Below are 17,781 nucleotides of genomic sequence, written 5' to 3' on the forward strand. Positions count from 1 at the left end.
GGCGGGCCGGGCCGCGAACGCGGGCAGGCATGGGCTGCCCACGGCGCCTGCTGCTGGTCTCCAACTCCACCCTGCACGGGGGGGGTACCTGGGCCACTGCCAGCAGCACATTCAGAGCTTCCTAGGAGAGTAAGTGCCAAGCGGGGGCCCGGGCCGCGTCCCGCCGGGCTCCAGCGTCCTCTCCCTTCTCTCTCCCCAGGAAGGTGAAGCGGGTGCTCTTCGTGCCCTACGCGCTGCACGACCGGGACGCCTACGCCCGCACCGCCAGGGAGAAGTTCGCGAGTTTGGGTAAGGCGGGCCTGAGGCGCGGGCCCGAGCTGCCCTGGGGCACCCCGCCTCGGTTCTGTTCGCGGAGGGAAGGCGGGGTGCCGGCTTTTGGCAGGCTGCGGCCTCGGAGGAGACGCCGAAGAGGCCTCTGTAAAAATCGTGTTGCAAACGCTTCTAACACCTGCAGAGAGGAAGTTTTTGCAGTGAGCCTTGAGCAAAGATCTTTCCAGACTGGTCTATTGCAGTAACTGTCCCCTATCCGTCACAGCTCAGGATAATTAACCTTGGACCTGTTACCCAGTAACAATCAGTACTCACTTCCTTGGGTGTCACACCGCTCCTCATCTTGCAGAAAGATTGCTGCTGTCAAATGCCCAGCTGGCTCTCCTGGCCCTTACTACATGCAGTGAACCAAGTAGAGCAAGCCTGTCAAAGCCAAACATTTTAACCATTACAAAAAATAGGTTCAAATCAGAATACTGATGGCACAGCCCAATAAGACCCATATCCAAGCTAAACAGTAGCAGTGTTCCCCTCTTTTTTGAGTTAGCAGGAGCTTGCACTGGGCTAGCCCCTTCTGAGCAAAGTGCTCTGCTTTTTATGATGCTGAGCATCATCTCCATAAAGCTAACATTGGCTTTAGTGTGGCTGGGGATACAGAAGCCCTACACTAAAGTAGGGTACACATTATACCTTGTAGTAGCCCATAAGATTTCCCCAGTTTTACTGAGAGACATTTGGCTTGAAGTGGGGTGGGAAATAACAGGAGGTAAGCACTAAATGTACATTCTTCCTCCCAAGTGAAGTGGTAAAGGTAAATAACTTCTAATTTAAGGTTACGAGCTGGACAGCATTCACGAATCTTGTGATCCAGTGGAAGCTGTAAGAAAATCTGAAGCAATATTCATTGGTAAGTCTTCTTGCTCCCTAAAGAGGGTTTACGTAAGACACTGCATTAGTCTGTTGTAGAGCTGGCAGCACAGAAAAGAATGGAGAAGTCCTGCCTCACTATTAGAAGCTGTAGAAAATAGTACTTTAATTATGAACATTAAGACCCTGAATTTAATGGTGGGAATGGAAGTAGGTGGGATTTATCAATGGAACTGCTTCTCTAGTAAGTTTTAAATTACTCACTTAAACAGCTCTTCAACATCAATTCATCTAAAATCGTGTTTTTTATCACTCTTTCAGGACTAAGAGGAGCGAGGCCTACTGTGGTTAGACTGAGCAGTCCTAATATACTCCAGGGTATTAGAGTAATACCTGCTGACAGATAGCCAGCATCGGTGTTAGGAAGAGGAGTTAGGGCACGAGCCCATGGCCTGCCAAATAAGCATTTCTCCAAAGCTTCTGGTTTTACTGCTGCTGAAAGCAGACTATTGTCCTGAACAGATCACTGAGTCTGGCAAGTCTGTAGTGGCACCTCTGTAAAATTTAGAGTCAAGCATGTTAAATAAGCTAGATACTTTTTCTGCAGGAGGTGGCAACACATTCCGTCTCCTGAAAGCTCTCTATGACAACAGACTGATACAAGAGATCAGGAAACGAGTTCTTGAGGTAACAGCTAGATGACTTTGGCTGAGACTAAATGACAAATAAGCATTTATTCAGACAAATACAAGTAGATTCTACATCTTTGTTTCTAATGTACTTAAATAGAAGGCATTTCCTGCAAGTTCGTGAACTGAAATCTGTGCCCAAATGAAGCTTTTGTTAGTCATGGAATCCTGAAAAGCCTAGGGTCAAGTAAACTTTCCTTCTACAGCAGTTTCCCAGATATAGAACTGCAAGACCTTGGGATGTACAATGTTATGCTGTAATATAGAAGTAAACCCCACAACATAGACCAATGAAGAGCAGCGTGGGACTCAACCATTGGTCAGAAACCCTGCTTCTCAGCATGTCTACAGATACAGATGTGTTCAAGCTTTACACTGTCTAATGATAAACCAAGTGTAGAATTGGATCTACATGTGCCTTTTATAGAGTAAAGGAAAAAGAAAGTGGTGTATTCACCTTGGGTATTTCCTTTATCTAAAATTGCAAGGTATGAGCATCATTGAGCCCCCTCCTATCAGCAGCCATTCTGGCTTGGTTAATCTCATAAGGCACAGCAAAAATAGACCATCCATGGAGAAAGACCAAAGCAAGGTGTTCCCCCAGTATTGTGGAACTGTGAATAACTTCAGACAAATTTATGCAAACCATCTTATGTTTAAAAAGGCCTGCTGACAGGAAGAAAGGTCAGGTAGGCCGTCTTAATATACAAATTTCTGGTGTGTCAGCATGGGTCTTGGCTTCAGATATGATCTCCTAAAGAGCAGATAGTTCAGCTATTTCAGATATTTTCTACAACTGTAATGTAGATAAGTCTCTTAATAGCAAAACCTAATGTCTACAGTAACATCTAATAGTTGGCTCTCTGACTACCATGATATGTATGAACTACTGCCCACCGCAAACCCTGAGCTCTTGTATTTCTGCTTTTCACCTGTAAAATTAGCAGCAAAATGAGCTGCTAAAAATCAGAAAATCAGAGAAGTCTGATTTTGCTGTTGAGTCTCCAATTTTTACAGAAGATGCTATAACATGCAGTTGTCAATTGTGATACTGCATACTAATCATTGCTTTTGTCTTTCAGGATGGGATTCCTTACATGGGATCCAGTGCAGGAACTAACGTTGCTACTGTCAGCATCAACACTACCAATGACATGCCAATTGTTTATCCACCTTCCCTGCAAGCCCTAGGTTTAGTTCCTTTTAACATTAACCCTCACTACCTGGATCCAGATGTTAAAAGCACTCACATGGGCGTAAGTAAAACATGCCAGAGTTAACACAGAGTGCCAAGGTTTAACAGTAGCATGCATGTGCAAGGGCTTACAAAGCTAGACAATGACTAACAACTGTTCCCTAGAGCAGATGGAAATGCCAGAGAGGCAATAAGACTTCAGTCCTTCCAAAGGTTTTGAGTAGGAAGGGGAGCTGGCAGAGCTGGCAACAGCAATACTAAGGTGGAACCTACTTGCTTGTCTCTAGATAAGCCAGTCTTTCCCTGTAAATAACTCTTGCTGTTTTACTGAGAGGACTGTAGAAGCTCTGTGCTGCACCAAATGTCTGCTGTATTCCTACGTTTCCTTACTGACAAATCCTCCTGGTTTGATTTCTTTAACTACCATTGCTCAATTCAAAAGCAGTAGCACTCAGGAAACATGGCAGAGCCATTCAGAGAAGGAAATTCTTCAGATAATTCCTACTCAAGATGAAACAAACAGATAATTAGTAGAAATCTATGGCTATCATCTTTCATGAACAAGACAGCGCATGCATCTGCTTTCACCACCTTCCTCAGTACTCTTATTTTGAGTGAGCATATAAATAATGTTTGAAAAAATAAAAAAGCAGAACGAATTGACTGGAAACATGTTTTCAGGCTTGGGACCACGCAGATTCTATTTGATCAACCTACAGAAATTGCTGCTAGTGATCAAGGGTAAATCTTTACTAAAGCCAATCCTGCCAGTTTTGTCAATACATTTAGACTAATCAAAACATTCTTTTGGATGGGAATGCTTGCTTTGTTTAACGTTAAGATGTTGCTCAATATTATGCTACTTGAATGGCTCCAAGTTCTACTTCACTCTCTGGGCAGCTAAATCTATGCTTGTTATTGCAGGAAACGAGAGAGGAAAGAATCCGCCAATATCATGAAGAACCAAACACCCCTCCAGTTCTGGTGAGTTGTAGTTTCCAGGAAGGAAGGTTATGTCTGTAGCATGATAAGCATTTTAAAGTTTGTCCTTCCTAGCTTTCAGTGTGAAACCCTGTTCCTAACAAACTCTCCAAAACTACAGCGGGGAAGGCTAGTTACAGTCCTGGTAACAGCTACAGCCTTTGATTTTCTCACTTTTAGAAAATGGGTTATAACAAGTAAAATGCTTTCTGGCTGTTAGATGCTTGAAGTCCTGTTGCCAAGCCCTAGGATTTTAGACAGCTCTGATCTGTCCTGGTTGCCAGGCATACATCGTGTGTTGCTGGTAGTAAGCATGCAGATGGTAAGATACCTCTCCTTCATTTTTCTGACAGATATTCTTACCTTAAATGTTGTTTTAATCTTTGGAGGTATCTTTGTTTGCCCATTCAGTAAATAATATAATTCAATACATTTGTAGTAGCAGTATGTCTGGAAAGGCAGGAACCAAGCTTCAAACTCAAAGCTGGTGTAGGGACAGGGAGGATAAACCTGGGTTACTGTTGCTTCAACAAAACTGGATCTAAGAGTAGCAGTAGCAGAAGTACTTGTGGAATGTATATTTAAGTTTGGTTTTGTTTTTCTCCTTAGTGGTTTGTATAGCCTTCTTCAAAAGCCAGTATCAATTACACAGGAAAACTGGCTTCTAAAACAAGATAGTTCACCTTTGTCTTTGTATCTTTGTTAAAAATAAGCAAGTAATAGTCATGAAGCACTGCACTTAAAACTGGCCTGATGAGAAAAGTGTTCTAACCTCTCAAATAGATTGCAAATAAAGTGTTTTTTTAAACCTATATTAGGGCTTGCGGGAAGGTGCAATGCTGCTTGTGGAAGGAGACAAAGCCACCTTGCAAGGAGTGACAGGAGCAAGGCTTTTTTTGAGGTAAATGCTTCATTTGAATTTGAGTGAAAGAGAAAGAGACTTGGTTAAACTCCTGGTACACACTGCCTCTTCCTCATTACTCAAGTCACTTAACACTTTGCATCCAGTTCTGTTCAGAAAAAACACGAATATTGATTAGAGATCCAAAAAAGCAGTTAGTATGACAACACCTTGTTTCTGAGCTATAGCCACCATTCCTCTGGAGTGTCCCAGTACTCCAGCTGTGCTCTGTACTCAAGGCTGGGGAATGCCACTTTGGTCCTAATGTACTTTAGAACAAAAGAATTCAGGCCGTTAGTTGTATGAACATTACTGAGAAGTCTTCATAACGAATACAAGGAAAGGAACCTTGTTCTGTCCCTAATAACAAATGGAAGATCAGTAGACCTAGCTGCTGTTCAAGCTTACAGCATGGTTTATTTTGTTTACAGGGGTAAGAAACCAACTGAACATGAGCCTGGAACAGATTTCAGTTTCTTGCTGATTGACAGCAATTTCCAATAGCCTTGCATATTCTACAGCAAAAGTCAGCACGTGAAGAAGGGAAGAAATGCTTGCAGTACAAGAGTGGGTAGAGAGCCTTAACTTTATAAATAAAACTAAATATGCATTATTAGGCTCTTCTTCGCCACCCTGCTCACTTCTCAGACAATCTCTCCTTCCCAGCAAAGACATGCTTTATTGAAATGCTTGAATAAGAATAGAAGAGTACTCTTACTCTGAAAGGTTCTGTATGTTCACATCTCCACTTTGATTCCTCCCTCAAAGCAAGTTACCTTAACACAATTAAGAGTCAGCTCTTCCTTCTGCCTTGTTTTACCTGTGTAATAAAGCAATTGTTCATTTAGTGTACTCTTACAGCATTAGTTTCATTTTTGCAGAATTAATAAAGTGAGAACTTTTGCATTCAGTTATTTTTATTGGCTTCATACTCATTTTAAATATATACAGTGCTAATTATGTACAAAATTGTGCATGTTAAAAATTGTTAGGTTACAAACTCACAAATCCTAGAAAAGTGCAAAATTTTAAAACATCTTCCACCATGCTGTACAGAAAAAAATTCCATCATTAGCTAATATACACACTCTCAAAACATATTGATCAAACCAAAATAAGACATACAGTATACACGTAAAGCACCCAGAAGGGAAAGAGATATTGCACAGAAGACTAACAGCAAGTTTGTTACAGTGCCTGAAGGCTCATTTTCAAAAGTACGTACTTAATACTCCTCAGACCTAACATTTAACTCTTTTTTTTTTTTTTAAGAGAAGGCATTTTTTGGCATTTAAAAATTCATTTGTAACCACAATTGCACAATGTGTAAGAGTCAGAAGATATGATTAACTGTTGCTCTAAATAAGGCCTTTGTTTGCACTGCCTTGTTAGCTTTATTAATTTAAACAAATGCTGAAGCATATCAAATAATTTCTTAATGAATTTCAAAGGAACTTTGAGTAGCAGCAAAACTTCCAACAGAAGACTGACCAATGAGAGGTAAGTCTAAAAGCAGCGTTTGTCTAATCTTACATTAAGATGCTCCTGCATAGCTAAAGTTGGATCAGGACACATGTAGCAAATTTTCCTTGTTTTTTTTTGTTGTTTTTTTTTCCTCCTCATGGCTTTTTTAATAGATCACAGCTGCATACAACTAAAGCAGTATTACCAGGTACATATTTAAGATTAAAATAAACAGTTAATACAAAGCAAAAAATGTCTCCCTCAAGAGAAAATGCTGACTAGGTAGGAAATTAAATCAATAAATGGTTTATAACTTCATTTAGATTTACGATATGTATGGCTACTTTTTTGACTTTCAATCTCAAGACACCTTAGCAGCATTAAACCATAATCTGCACTGACAATCATGCTTTGGGGACAAGAAATTAGTTACAACAGTTTCTGCACAGAGCCTAGTCACAGACCCAAGCTCTGGAATTACTTTCCAAGTTACCCAATCCCATCAAATGAAAATAGAAAGCACACACAACTGGAAGAACTCTTTCTATGAGTCATTTTCGTAAACATTAACAAAAAACCATCATTATTCTTCCACTTACACACAACAAAAAGGTGAGCAAAAACTGAATGAGACTGTCTTTGATTAAACAGTACAAGCACACCTGTAGAGTGTTCAAAGACTTCAGTAAAATGAATACAGTTGACTGAAAAGTAAACCGCAAATGATGCTATGCTGCCACTCAGAGGCCTTTCTGCATTCTGAAGGAGGAGATAGTGTTCTACTAATTTTTAACTGTAGAAGCTGGCTTTCTTTAAGAGTATGTGTTAACAAGAGCTATTATTAATAACAAGAAATTTGTTCCCTGGGATGGAAAGAAAGGCATCTTCCAAACACTTTGGTTGAGTCTGGCATTGGTATATAACGAACCTACATACATGAGATTGCACAAAGTTTTTCTCTCCCCAAAAGGAAGACGTACCTCTCGTGTCACTGCCTGCATCTGCTTAGACCTAGCCAAAACACGCACAATTTTAAAGCAGTGCAAGTTAATACAATCTGTTGTATTAAAGTCTCCTCATTAGTTTCATTGTAGTTGCTGTGCTGTTACCTATTACAAATCTGACTGACCATTCACAAAAACAATGATCAAGTTCAGTGAATGAAAACAAAAAGTCTGCAGAAGTGCAGCACTTTGTGGTATATTTCATTTAAGAACTGTCTTCAACCATCTGTAATACTTCCTGGAGATTTTGGTAATATATGCTAATAACTAGAGTGTATACATTTGCACAGCTTAAGTCACTCCTTAGCAGAAACTTCATAGGCAACTGATTACTAACAGTGTCACATTTATCACTGAATACTACATAGGTTTTAAACCAAAAGGCATAAAGAGCCCATTTGCAAAAGCACAGAAGTACATGCTTAAATTCCCACCAAATTAAATGTGACCCTACACAGTGTTTTTATCTAGCAGTATATATTAGATCAGGCCTTAGGGTATTAGGCTATATATTTATATGCAAGAAAAATGCAGTTAATTTAAGACTGAGATTATCATTTTGTGCTGGTGTTGGTAAGGTATATGGATGATAGAAGATACAGTTTCTAGATAGTCTATGACTCTATGACTGAGTAGCAGATAAGTATATTGATATGGTATAATTCATGTAAGTCTGATGCTAACTTGAACTGCAAACATTTCACTTTCTGAATGCTGGTATAGTATAAAAACTGTGAAGGCTAGACAAGATTCTTCACTATAGATAAAATACTAGAAATAGTATCAAGAATTACAAGCAAACTGAGAATTCTAACAAATGTTTTACTTGAAGTAAAGGAGAAATGTCTTAAATATCATCTTTTGGTATGCGATTTCAAATGCTAGGAAGAATTTATTCAATACTGCTAACTGCTCAATCTAATTTATATACAAATATCAAAAGCAAGTTTTCAGGTGTTTTTTTTAATATATATTTACACACTTCCTTACTCGGCTTCAGAGGTAAGCATATCTTTAGCTTTGATAAACATCATTAAGGATGTTCCAAAAATGAAATGAAAGGAGGTACCAACAAGAAGGTCTAGACAAATGTAGTGTTACAAAATAACTGTGCACTGTTTATTCTCAATTCCTAATCAGAATAGTTTTTGTCTCACAGCTTTACTTTTTTTACACTTAAATCTAATTTCACAAATGTCTCATTCAACATGAAAAAAAACAATGTGCTCTACTTGGCTTGAGGAAAGTAAGAGGAAGATCAATAATTCAGTCATATACTCTGTACTGCAATAATAGACTGCAATTCAATTAGCCTGAACAGCTGACAGAAATAAAAAGATTTTCTACTTGAAAGACATACAAAGAAATTAAGCAAAATGCCACCTACTGCTCAAACTTACTATTACCTGTATCTTTATTTAAAGCTGGTTTTAGATAAAGGCAAAGTGCAGACCTTAGAAACCCTGGGGACTTTCCAGTGGGTCTGGCAAGAATATTGTCTGTGTGGTGGTGTACACCCCTCATCTTGAAGGATCGTGCACAGGATGAAAAGGTAACGTACGTTGCTGTTCTGCATAGAACATGAAGTAGCTCAGAGCTCACCTTTCCTCATTCTGCTGTTTTGTGCAGAGCACAAGCTGTTATCAAATCTGCTCCAAAACTGTCCACATTTCAACCTGGCCCAGATATTACTGATGATCACCTAATGCTCACAATGACCTGAAATGATGGTATTCAAATATCAAAGCTCCTCGCCAGAAGTCCTCTCATCCCCAATTACTGCAGCTACGTTAGATGTTACGTAAGCTAACACACTGTATTCACTATTCTTGAATATTAAATTATTAATCTCTTGTATAAACATAACCTAAACACAATAAGACATTTTTCAAACTTTGTGAACCTCTGAGCAAGTGATAAAGATTTTCTTCACAAACGCTATAAAAGAACCATTTCCTTTTTCTCTATTTGATTCTGCTAACTTGAAATGTTATTGCCTCTCCCTTCCTCTGCATGCGTACCCTTAACTTCATATGTGCATTTAAACAGAACATATATGCATACTTACAAAAATAATGTAATGCCCCAAGTGAGTTCTTTTTCAACTTCCCAAAACTACTCTCCAAAGATCTCCCCTGAAATCCCTTCTTCATGAAATCATTATGCACAAGCTTACTTCACATTCTTATGTGCACACTTTGATACTTCCAGAATCCCTTTATTCTTCCTGCTGGATGGGCAATTGACAAAAGCAGTTCTCACTTTGAAAGTATGGAGTCTGAAAAAAAATGAACCACTTCACTTTCAGAAATGTAATGCTCTCTTGGCAAGTGACTCAGAGAAATTAATTACTCATTTTCTCTTAACCTTCTAGACAATCCAGTCTGTCACAGTGATTAATTAGAATATTGCAACTATGGATAGACCCATTTTCTCACTAGTCTGATTTATTTCCTCTAAAGTTAAGAAAAAATAACATTTTTCCTCAGAACATGAGGAATCCTCACAAGAGGATTTTTTTTTTTAAAGTAAAGACATTTAGGAAGCAAATACAGTTTTAGTGAAACTAACTGGACTTTTAAAAATTATCTTTTTCCAGGAGCAGGGATTAAGCATATAGAAATAAAGATAATAAATATTGTGCCAAAAGTTAATGAAATGAGATCATATATAATGGAGTTCCTCAGGTAGTTCATCAGGTCCCCAGTCACAGGGAATATATGTCTGATAATCTTTATAGGAGGTACATCGCACATTCATATCCATAAATAAATAGAAATAACAAAAAGGTGATGGCAGAGGGAAGAGAATGGTAGCCAAAAGGGAGTATCTTATCAAACAACCACTTCTAACTCTGCCTTTTATCTGTACTCTACTTGCATCAGAAATATGCAAGAGGAATGATAATCTCTTTTTAATAGACATACATACATGTATACACATATATACACACAGACACATATACACACATACCTTTTCATGCCCGTCAAAAAATCTTATTTTTCCCTCAGCACCAGGCTTTTAACAGGATGGGGATTATAATTTAAATCATTAATATTATAAAAAAGGCCAGAATTATAGGAAAACACACTCATCCTATTATCATATATTAAGAAAACATTCAGTAATGGCTTTTTGAAAATATACCATCTAATTAAAAACTGTTCTGTTGTGTAATGAGCATGTACAGATCTGATATTCTCTTCTCACCACTATTAAACACATCTTGAAAACAGATACACTATTTTCCTGCTTGTTTAACAGAAAAAAGTACAGCTAGCAAGTGCTTTGGTGAATACTAAGCCAAGAAAAAAACAGGTGCTATTTAATCTGTGCTGTAATGTTGTTAAAATGATTTTGCAATGGAATTTGTTTTTTCTTTGCAGGAGTTGCCTTAAAGATTGATCTTTAACCGACATGGATATGCAATTCTTCCTCTGTATTTCTTCAAGATATTAACTATATTATGGGATTCCTTAGTGTTTTAGTCTACTTAAAAATATAAATAATTCTTAGCAGCAAGTTTTCCTACCTCCTTCAGCTCATCCACCACCTTCAAATCCTTTGAAGTTACTCATGTCTGTACTTTTGATAATCAAATAGTACAATACAGATGCTCCTTACAGACAGCCTAAAACTGGAACTACACAAAAGATGACAGCAATGGCTATTTACAGGAACAAATCACATTAAGTTATTCATTGGTCTAAAGACATAGTGAAAAGATCATAATTGTCAACTACACCAGTTTTAAATAGTACCACTGTAACAGAGTTTTAATTCACTGATGGAAAATTAGTGCTCTCAAAGCACTGCCAAGTATCTCTCTTGCGGTCAAGGAGCATCTGGCTAACAGAGCCAGTTTTAAATCAAATACTACTTATTTTAGGTTCAATTAACAAAGCTTGGGTTTGGAGGTCTGGTGTTTTTGTTTTGTGTCCATTTCCTTTTTTTCTTTGTTTGGCTGCTTTCTGTTTTTTTCCCTGAAACCCTGTTTTAGCAGCTATTTTGAGAGGGATTCAGTTGTAACCAAATCAATGTGGTTAAGGAAAAATATGCAAGCAAGCTAACTTGCATGAGTACGTATGCTTTTTACTATACCTCTACCATAGGTTCATCTTCAACAGATTGAGAGTGAAGCCCCTGAAAACAGACGTACATTTAAAGTGACCAAAATATAAAATATGTTTCTGGAATCCATGAGAGAAGGTAGAAGCAGCAATCACTTGGAATCTTGAGTGTTATATTCAGTCTCTCCTGATGAAATCTGGCTGAGCCGTTTGCTTGATCCCCAGAGCTTTCGGGAAAGCTGACCTGAGCGCATCTGTTTAAAAGTAATTCAGAGAAACAAAAGGAAGGGGAAGGGATAAGGCGAATAAATTAAAAAGGAACTTCAGACACTGATTCTGGTGAAATGCAGACAGTACGATATACCAATAAACAAAATTACACTAACAAAAGTTATTGAAAACAAACCAAAAATTACACTTAGGAATGATTCTTGGGACTGACAAAAAAACAAGTAACAGACAAAACACTAACTCCTGTTGTCTTTGATTTTGAACAGTTAAAGGGATATTGCCAAGTAATTCCTATTTAATTCTGAAACTACTTTAAACAGCTTAGTGTTGAGTTTAGGTATTTTGATGAGAAGAAAGAGAGGTTGATGTCTCACAGAAGTGAACCAAATTAGCAGAAAGGACTCTTAGAGAGTACAAAAAGAAAAGTGATAGAATTGAAAAGGTAAAGACAATCAAGAGGGATTCTTGATTATCACTTCTAAGTGATGAAATAATGCAGAGCAGTGATAACTGAGTGAAGGAAGGAAAGAAAGCATATCTGTTCTCAAATTTACAGTCCTCCAAAAATCACCTGTGAAATGCTCAGAGTAAAATTTAAACCATACATAATTCGTACTGAACATTCAATGAATAAACAACTAGAGCACATTTAAATCCAGCATCCAGAGTCTGCTATCTGCCAACAATTTGTAAGAAACTTCACATTTCCTAAATACAGGTCCTATGACTGGCCAGTAGTGATTAATCAGCTGAAATACCTCACAATATAAGATGCATGCCCTAACAACATAAGTTTGAGAACAATTCTTGACCATTAGCCCTACAAATTAAGCTTGCTTAAGAACTGTATCATCACAGCAGCAGGGTTTTATAAAAGGCACAATGCTGCTAGCAGGTGACAATCCCACAGACTTCTACAACTTCCCAACAGCTACGTAATTGTTAAAAATACACATTATACTTCACTTCATAGTGGATATTATCAATGCAGAAAGACTAAAGGTCATTGATCCACAATAAAGAACATATCTCCCTTTACCCTACGCATACCTATCACCATCAAAAGCCAGATCTACAGAGGATCTTCTGAAAAAGGTTCTAATTCATATACTCCTTCCTAACTACAAGTAAATAAATAAATAAATATCCCCCACCACACACACTCTTTAAATATACTGGTTGTTGCCATTATAGAAAACTAGAAAATCTAGGACATAACTTTGTTCTTCTTATATACATGTGTGTATGTATAAATATATATATATATATATATATATAATCTATTTACATGGATATTGAGCTTGAAGATCATTTGCATTATAAACAGAAAATCCTGAAAAAAAAACTGTTGGAAAGCCTCTACATTCACAAAAGGAATCCAGACTTTGAAAGCACACCTTCTCCAGAGATACAAAAAATAAATGTGATTAAGAACTGAAAGCCTTCAGTCTAATGAGATGCATACATTTCAGCCTACAAAAGATTTCTATGAAAAGGAAACAATTGGCAGTGACTTTAAAATTACTGTTACGACATACATTTGACAACACCATAAGCAGATTTTAATCAATTCTACAGTAGGAAAAAGCTGTCCAGCTGGAAGGCAGTGGAAGTTTCCCCTATTTCCTGAAACTAAATCAATTCTGTGAAGCCTTTTAAAAATATTAAACTGCGCACCTCCTACCTAAAACGCGTTTAAGTACTAAGAAATGATGCCACTCTGCATTAACGAACAAAATATAAAATTAAGACCAACTCTTCTGACACGTACTGAAGGTCATGCAGGAGCAATTAACACAGTTTCAAGTAGATACACTGCAGCACAATGGAGATTGAATTAGAAAGAGAGGCAGGTTTAAGTTAACTCAAGTGCTTTGAAAATAATGACAAGTACTTAGAGCAAAATCTGTGTTTTGCACAAGAAGAACTGGGTACACCTACTTGATGGATGCTCTGCCTTTGATATTGCATATGCAGTACTAACAAGTTTATATTCATCACATGGAGCCAGAGCATTTGGGGAATCTACACAAGAGATTCTTTATGCATTACAATTAGAGAATCTTAACAAAAAGTAATCTTTTCCCCAGTGTCAGTCAGTGCATATTAAAGGACACCTGATGGAAACCATGAGAAAATAAAGGAGCTTGCTCTTGTTTCCAATTTTCTTTTAGAAAATTATTTCATCAGAAAGTAGCTGACAACACTAACGCATACAGAAGAGAATAGCTAGTATGACTTTTCTTATTCAGATGTCAGTGACAAAGTCTGAAAGTTAGTCCAGCTGAGCTTCCCATCTGTGATCCCCAAATATCTTTGACTCTTAATGAGAAACTTCAGTAGAGCAGTCTCAAAAGTTATTTCTTCCCCACCGAAAACTGAAACTTGCTTTTAAATTTACCCTGCCATAGAGGAGACCTCTTGCTCAACTGGAAAGCAGAAATAAGTGAACTTCCCACTGTTCGGTAGAAAAAGTTCTTGATGGTGGGCTTTACCTCTGCTGGCTTGCCAACACCAACGATAATCAATTTGCCATCCTCCAAGCCAACAAGGATGTGGCTATACTCTTTGGTAACAGAAATGCAATGAATTGGCAGTCGCATGGCTAATGGAGAGATGCTCAGATTCAAGCTGAAATGAACAGAAACCACAGAGCATTAAATTACATTATATTTTTACATATTGAAAAGCATCACATTGCAGTTGAGACCACGGTCCATGAGATGCACTACAAAACAGTTTCCCAAGGATTCAGTTTGCAATTTTGACCATTATGAAATTCCACACAAAGATCAACTCATACATTAGAATACAGCTCCAATGGTAAGGGGCACAGGAGGGTCATACTGAAAATTAAGGTACTCTCATTGGAAGAAGAGGAATATTAGTCCCAGATCTGTTTAAGTGACAAAGATCACTCTGCAATGGAAGAAGAACTGTAGAAGTGTAGAAGAACTACATGAGTCACTGTAGCTGATGAGCTCCCAGTGACTAACCAAATACACGAACAATCACTGCTTGCCTGTATCAGACACAGCTCTTCCTAAATTCTGTTAGTTGCAGGCTGATGGTTGTGATAAATGCCTGCAGGGAAAGGGACCTGGTACAACTCCTAATTTTTTACATCCTCCTATCTTAGTTCTCCTTAAACAATTTTATTTTTTTTTTAATACACAGAAAAACCCACACCAGTAGCACAAGGAGAACCCACATTACTAAATAAACCTCTGTATTTGCTTCTCGATAAGAAACTCAGAAGTATATTACCTGTAGAGATCTCGTATGGAAAGAAATCCCTGTAAGCTGCCCATCACAATATACTCGCCAGTCACACACATATCTGACACTTCTTCCTTCAAAGTCTCAGAACCCAGATGCTTTCCATTGACAGAATAGAGGTGTAACGCATTCTTATCCTAAATAAAAAAATAAATCCATCACAGAGGGCATGTATGTATTCCTGCTCCCATATGGAAGTTTTTGGAATTACTCTTCATTAACTCTTGACGTAACATGATAACATCATACCCATCCTTGTAATCAATCCCAAATTTTCTGGAAACATCCACAGGCTTAATGGACAGGTCCGTTTTTTGATGATTTTTCTTAAGGAAGAAGAAAAGAGCCCTCTTATCTTCAGCACCCTCACCCCACTCCCCAAATCAGGAAGCAGAAAGGAACATATCTATTTTACAGAGAGAACTTTCTGGACAAGACAATGAATTTTTGATGTATTAAAGACACAGCTAACACAACATCTTAAGTTCTTCCAGTTTTGCAATACCTTGGTTTTATCTTTACCCATCATTCAAGTGCAACTAGTATGCCTATGTTTATAGTACATTTGTCTTCCAGGAAAGTTCCCATCCTCATAGAAATTATAAGTTATACAGTTAGAGCAACTACACAGCTACTCAGACAGAACAAGTCACACTGTGAACACTATAGCTGCCTCTCTGAAACAAAATTAAGTCACATCAGCATATTCCCTGGGCATCTTGCATCTAAAACACAATGCTCCCCTTATAAATGTCTACTTCTGTGAGTAGAGGAGCTGGAGCATGTTTCCCCTAGTTAGTACATTCTTAACGCATCTTCCCTGCAGGTGTTTGGAGATGTTCATGAAGCTTACAGCAGCATGGTGGGTCTGTGATTCATCTTTTGAACATATTTAACTAAAATCCACAAGCAAAATAAAAAAGAAAGACATGGTATGGACAGAAATCCTATAGTTAAGGAAACGAGGATAAAATCAGGCACATTTATGATTAGATGCCTTCAACAAAAGCAGCAGATACTCCATGAACCTAAGTACCTCCTAAGTACCTTAAGAGTGGTCTTTCCTTCTATGCTGGTGTGGACAACAATATGGCCTTCCCAGGACACAGCCAGATTGGGAACAGTCAGCAGGAGGGAACTCTCACAAGGTGGTCGCAAAGTTCTCATGTACTGACCTTTCCGAATGGTGCGGATAATAACAGTCCCATCCTGCAGAGACCAAATTTAGGTAAGCTGTTACTCATCAGCAAGCTCTGAGGTATATTACACCAACACATAGAATGAGTATTTATTAAAAAAATGAAGTATTTTGAAAGTACTTAAAGTCAACTGTGGATTAGGACTTCTGAGCATTAAGGGCTCTGCATGAAGAATCCTTCCCCTCGAGGCCACATAGTAATGGCATGTGAAAAAACAAATCCAAACAGAACAAGAGGAAAAGGATAGACAACAAATCAGCCATTTTTACAAGACACATTTTTGAGTAGGCACTGTTCACATTAGGTAGTCATAGCTCAGCAGTTGGCCAGTACAGTACAGAAAGGCAGAATACAAGGAAGCTGTAAAGAGCCTTTGGGGTTAGGCAAACAGGGAACAAGCTGTTGCAGAATTGTTTCTGTGAGAAGTTCGAGTACTCCAAATAAGTTCACACACTTTGAAACTCATCAGTGCAAACTCGCTTGACATAATAGTTGAAGTCTATGCTGTGTAGAGTCTCTTTAGAGACCACTGACTTAGCAAGGGAGATTACACGTATCTTTTTGACACGCAAGACTGAAGAAAAGATTGTGAAATAACATTTTTTGTATTGTTCTTAACATCAAACACACTGTAGGCTTGGACTGAAGAGGTGGCAAAGAAGGGAAAGTATAAAGATGCTTACCCTGGATCCTGACACAGCCATGTCCAGCTCAGTGCTGATGCCAACACTTGTAACTTCATCAGTATGCCCATAAAGGATCTGTAATGGCTTAGGTGTCAGGCCTACAGGCACTCCTCCCTGAGAGTAACAAAAAGTGCAGTGACATTCTCTTGCAGCTGAAGGATAAACTAACATAAGTTTCTGGTACCTTCAACGTTAGCTGTGAGATGTGTATATTTGACATAGGCCAAAACCAAAGGAATAACTCACTCATTTCAATTTATTGCCTATGTCAGCAGCCCTATTTAGTGAAATCAAGAAATGAATGAACATACAAGCATTAAGTAGAGGTGAAAGACAATTTCTCATTCCTTCAGATGATCAGGTGTGCAAGGACCACAGTGAGCACTCCAAACATTTGTTCACCCACTCACTACTACTTTGTTATCTGTGCTTATTCAATTCTTAATATTTTAACCTGGAATGAAGCCTTGCCTTCATAGACAAGGTCAAGGAAAATGATATCTACTTTGCTTAAAAACTAAATTAACTCTAATTTTCTAGAGAAAAAAAAAGGAAATAAAACTTCTAAGTGACTGCCACTGGTATGATATACAGTGAAAATCTTGCAATAATAATCACTAAAAATAGTGTATTATTTTGGCCACGATTGCAGGGTGTCAAGATGATTTAGTACTTTTGCTCCAGCAAGTATACTATCAGCATACAAAGATTTGGTCAGGCCAGTTCTCAACCAAGATCTGTGCTTACAGCAAAGATATAGTAAAGAAGGTATAGTTCTGCAGAGTCTCCATTATAGCTAATGTGAGAGAAGTCTGACTGCCAACACCAAGTCCTGAAATCCTCGATTACACATGAATTGCAGAACAAAGAGTTGGGAAAGATGGCAATAATGCAGAGCAGAAGAGAAGTGGCAGCATGCAGAACACTACTGCCATAATGGAAATA

At 38.2% G+C, this 17,781-nt stretch overlaps 2 protein-coding genes across 2 annotated transcripts in view; one reads left to right on the forward strand and one right to left on the reverse strand.

Moving 5' to 3' along the window:
- The first annotated feature begins 6 nt into the window (after positions 1–6).
- On the forward strand, positions 7–5,813 carry LOC104911657 (alpha-aspartyl dipeptidase-like). Its single transcript, XM_010713517.1, is given in 9 exon segments — positions 7–75; positions 78–129; positions 200–288; positions 1,103–1,177; positions 1,745–1,824; positions 2,909–3,082; positions 3,946–4,005; positions 4,821–4,903; positions 5,335–5,813. Coding segments are annotated over 9 exon segments (732 nt in total). The 5' UTR covers positions 7–29; the 3' UTR covers positions 5,408–5,813.
- Positions 5,814–5,936: 123 nt separating this feature from the next.
- NBEAL1 (neurobeachin like 1) overlaps positions 5,937–17,781 on the reverse strand; it is a 79,592-nt gene continuing 67,747 nt past the window's right edge. Inside the window, exons 50-54 of the mRNA XM_010713584.3 lie at positions 16,834–16,950; positions 15,999–16,160; positions 14,940–15,088; positions 14,168–14,303; positions 5,937–11,695 (exon numbers count right to left, since the gene is read on the reverse strand). Coding sequence (XP_010711886.1) covers positions 11,594–11,695; positions 14,168–14,303; positions 14,940–15,088; positions 15,999–16,160; positions 16,834–16,950 — 666 coding nt within the window. The 3' untranslated portion in view covers positions 5,937–11,593. The remainder of the gene's footprint in view (positions 11,696–14,167; positions 14,304–14,939; positions 15,089–15,998; positions 16,161–16,833; positions 16,951–17,781) is intronic.

The sequence above is a fragment of the Meleagris gallopavo genome, chromosome 7 (assembly GCF_000146605.3).
Source record: "Meleagris gallopavo isolate NT-WF06-2002-E0010 breed Aviagen turkey brand Nicholas breeding stock chromosome 7, Turkey_5.1, whole genome shotgun sequence".
Classification (NCBI taxonomy): domain Eukaryota; kingdom Metazoa; phylum Chordata; class Aves; order Galliformes; family Phasianidae; genus Meleagris; species Meleagris gallopavo.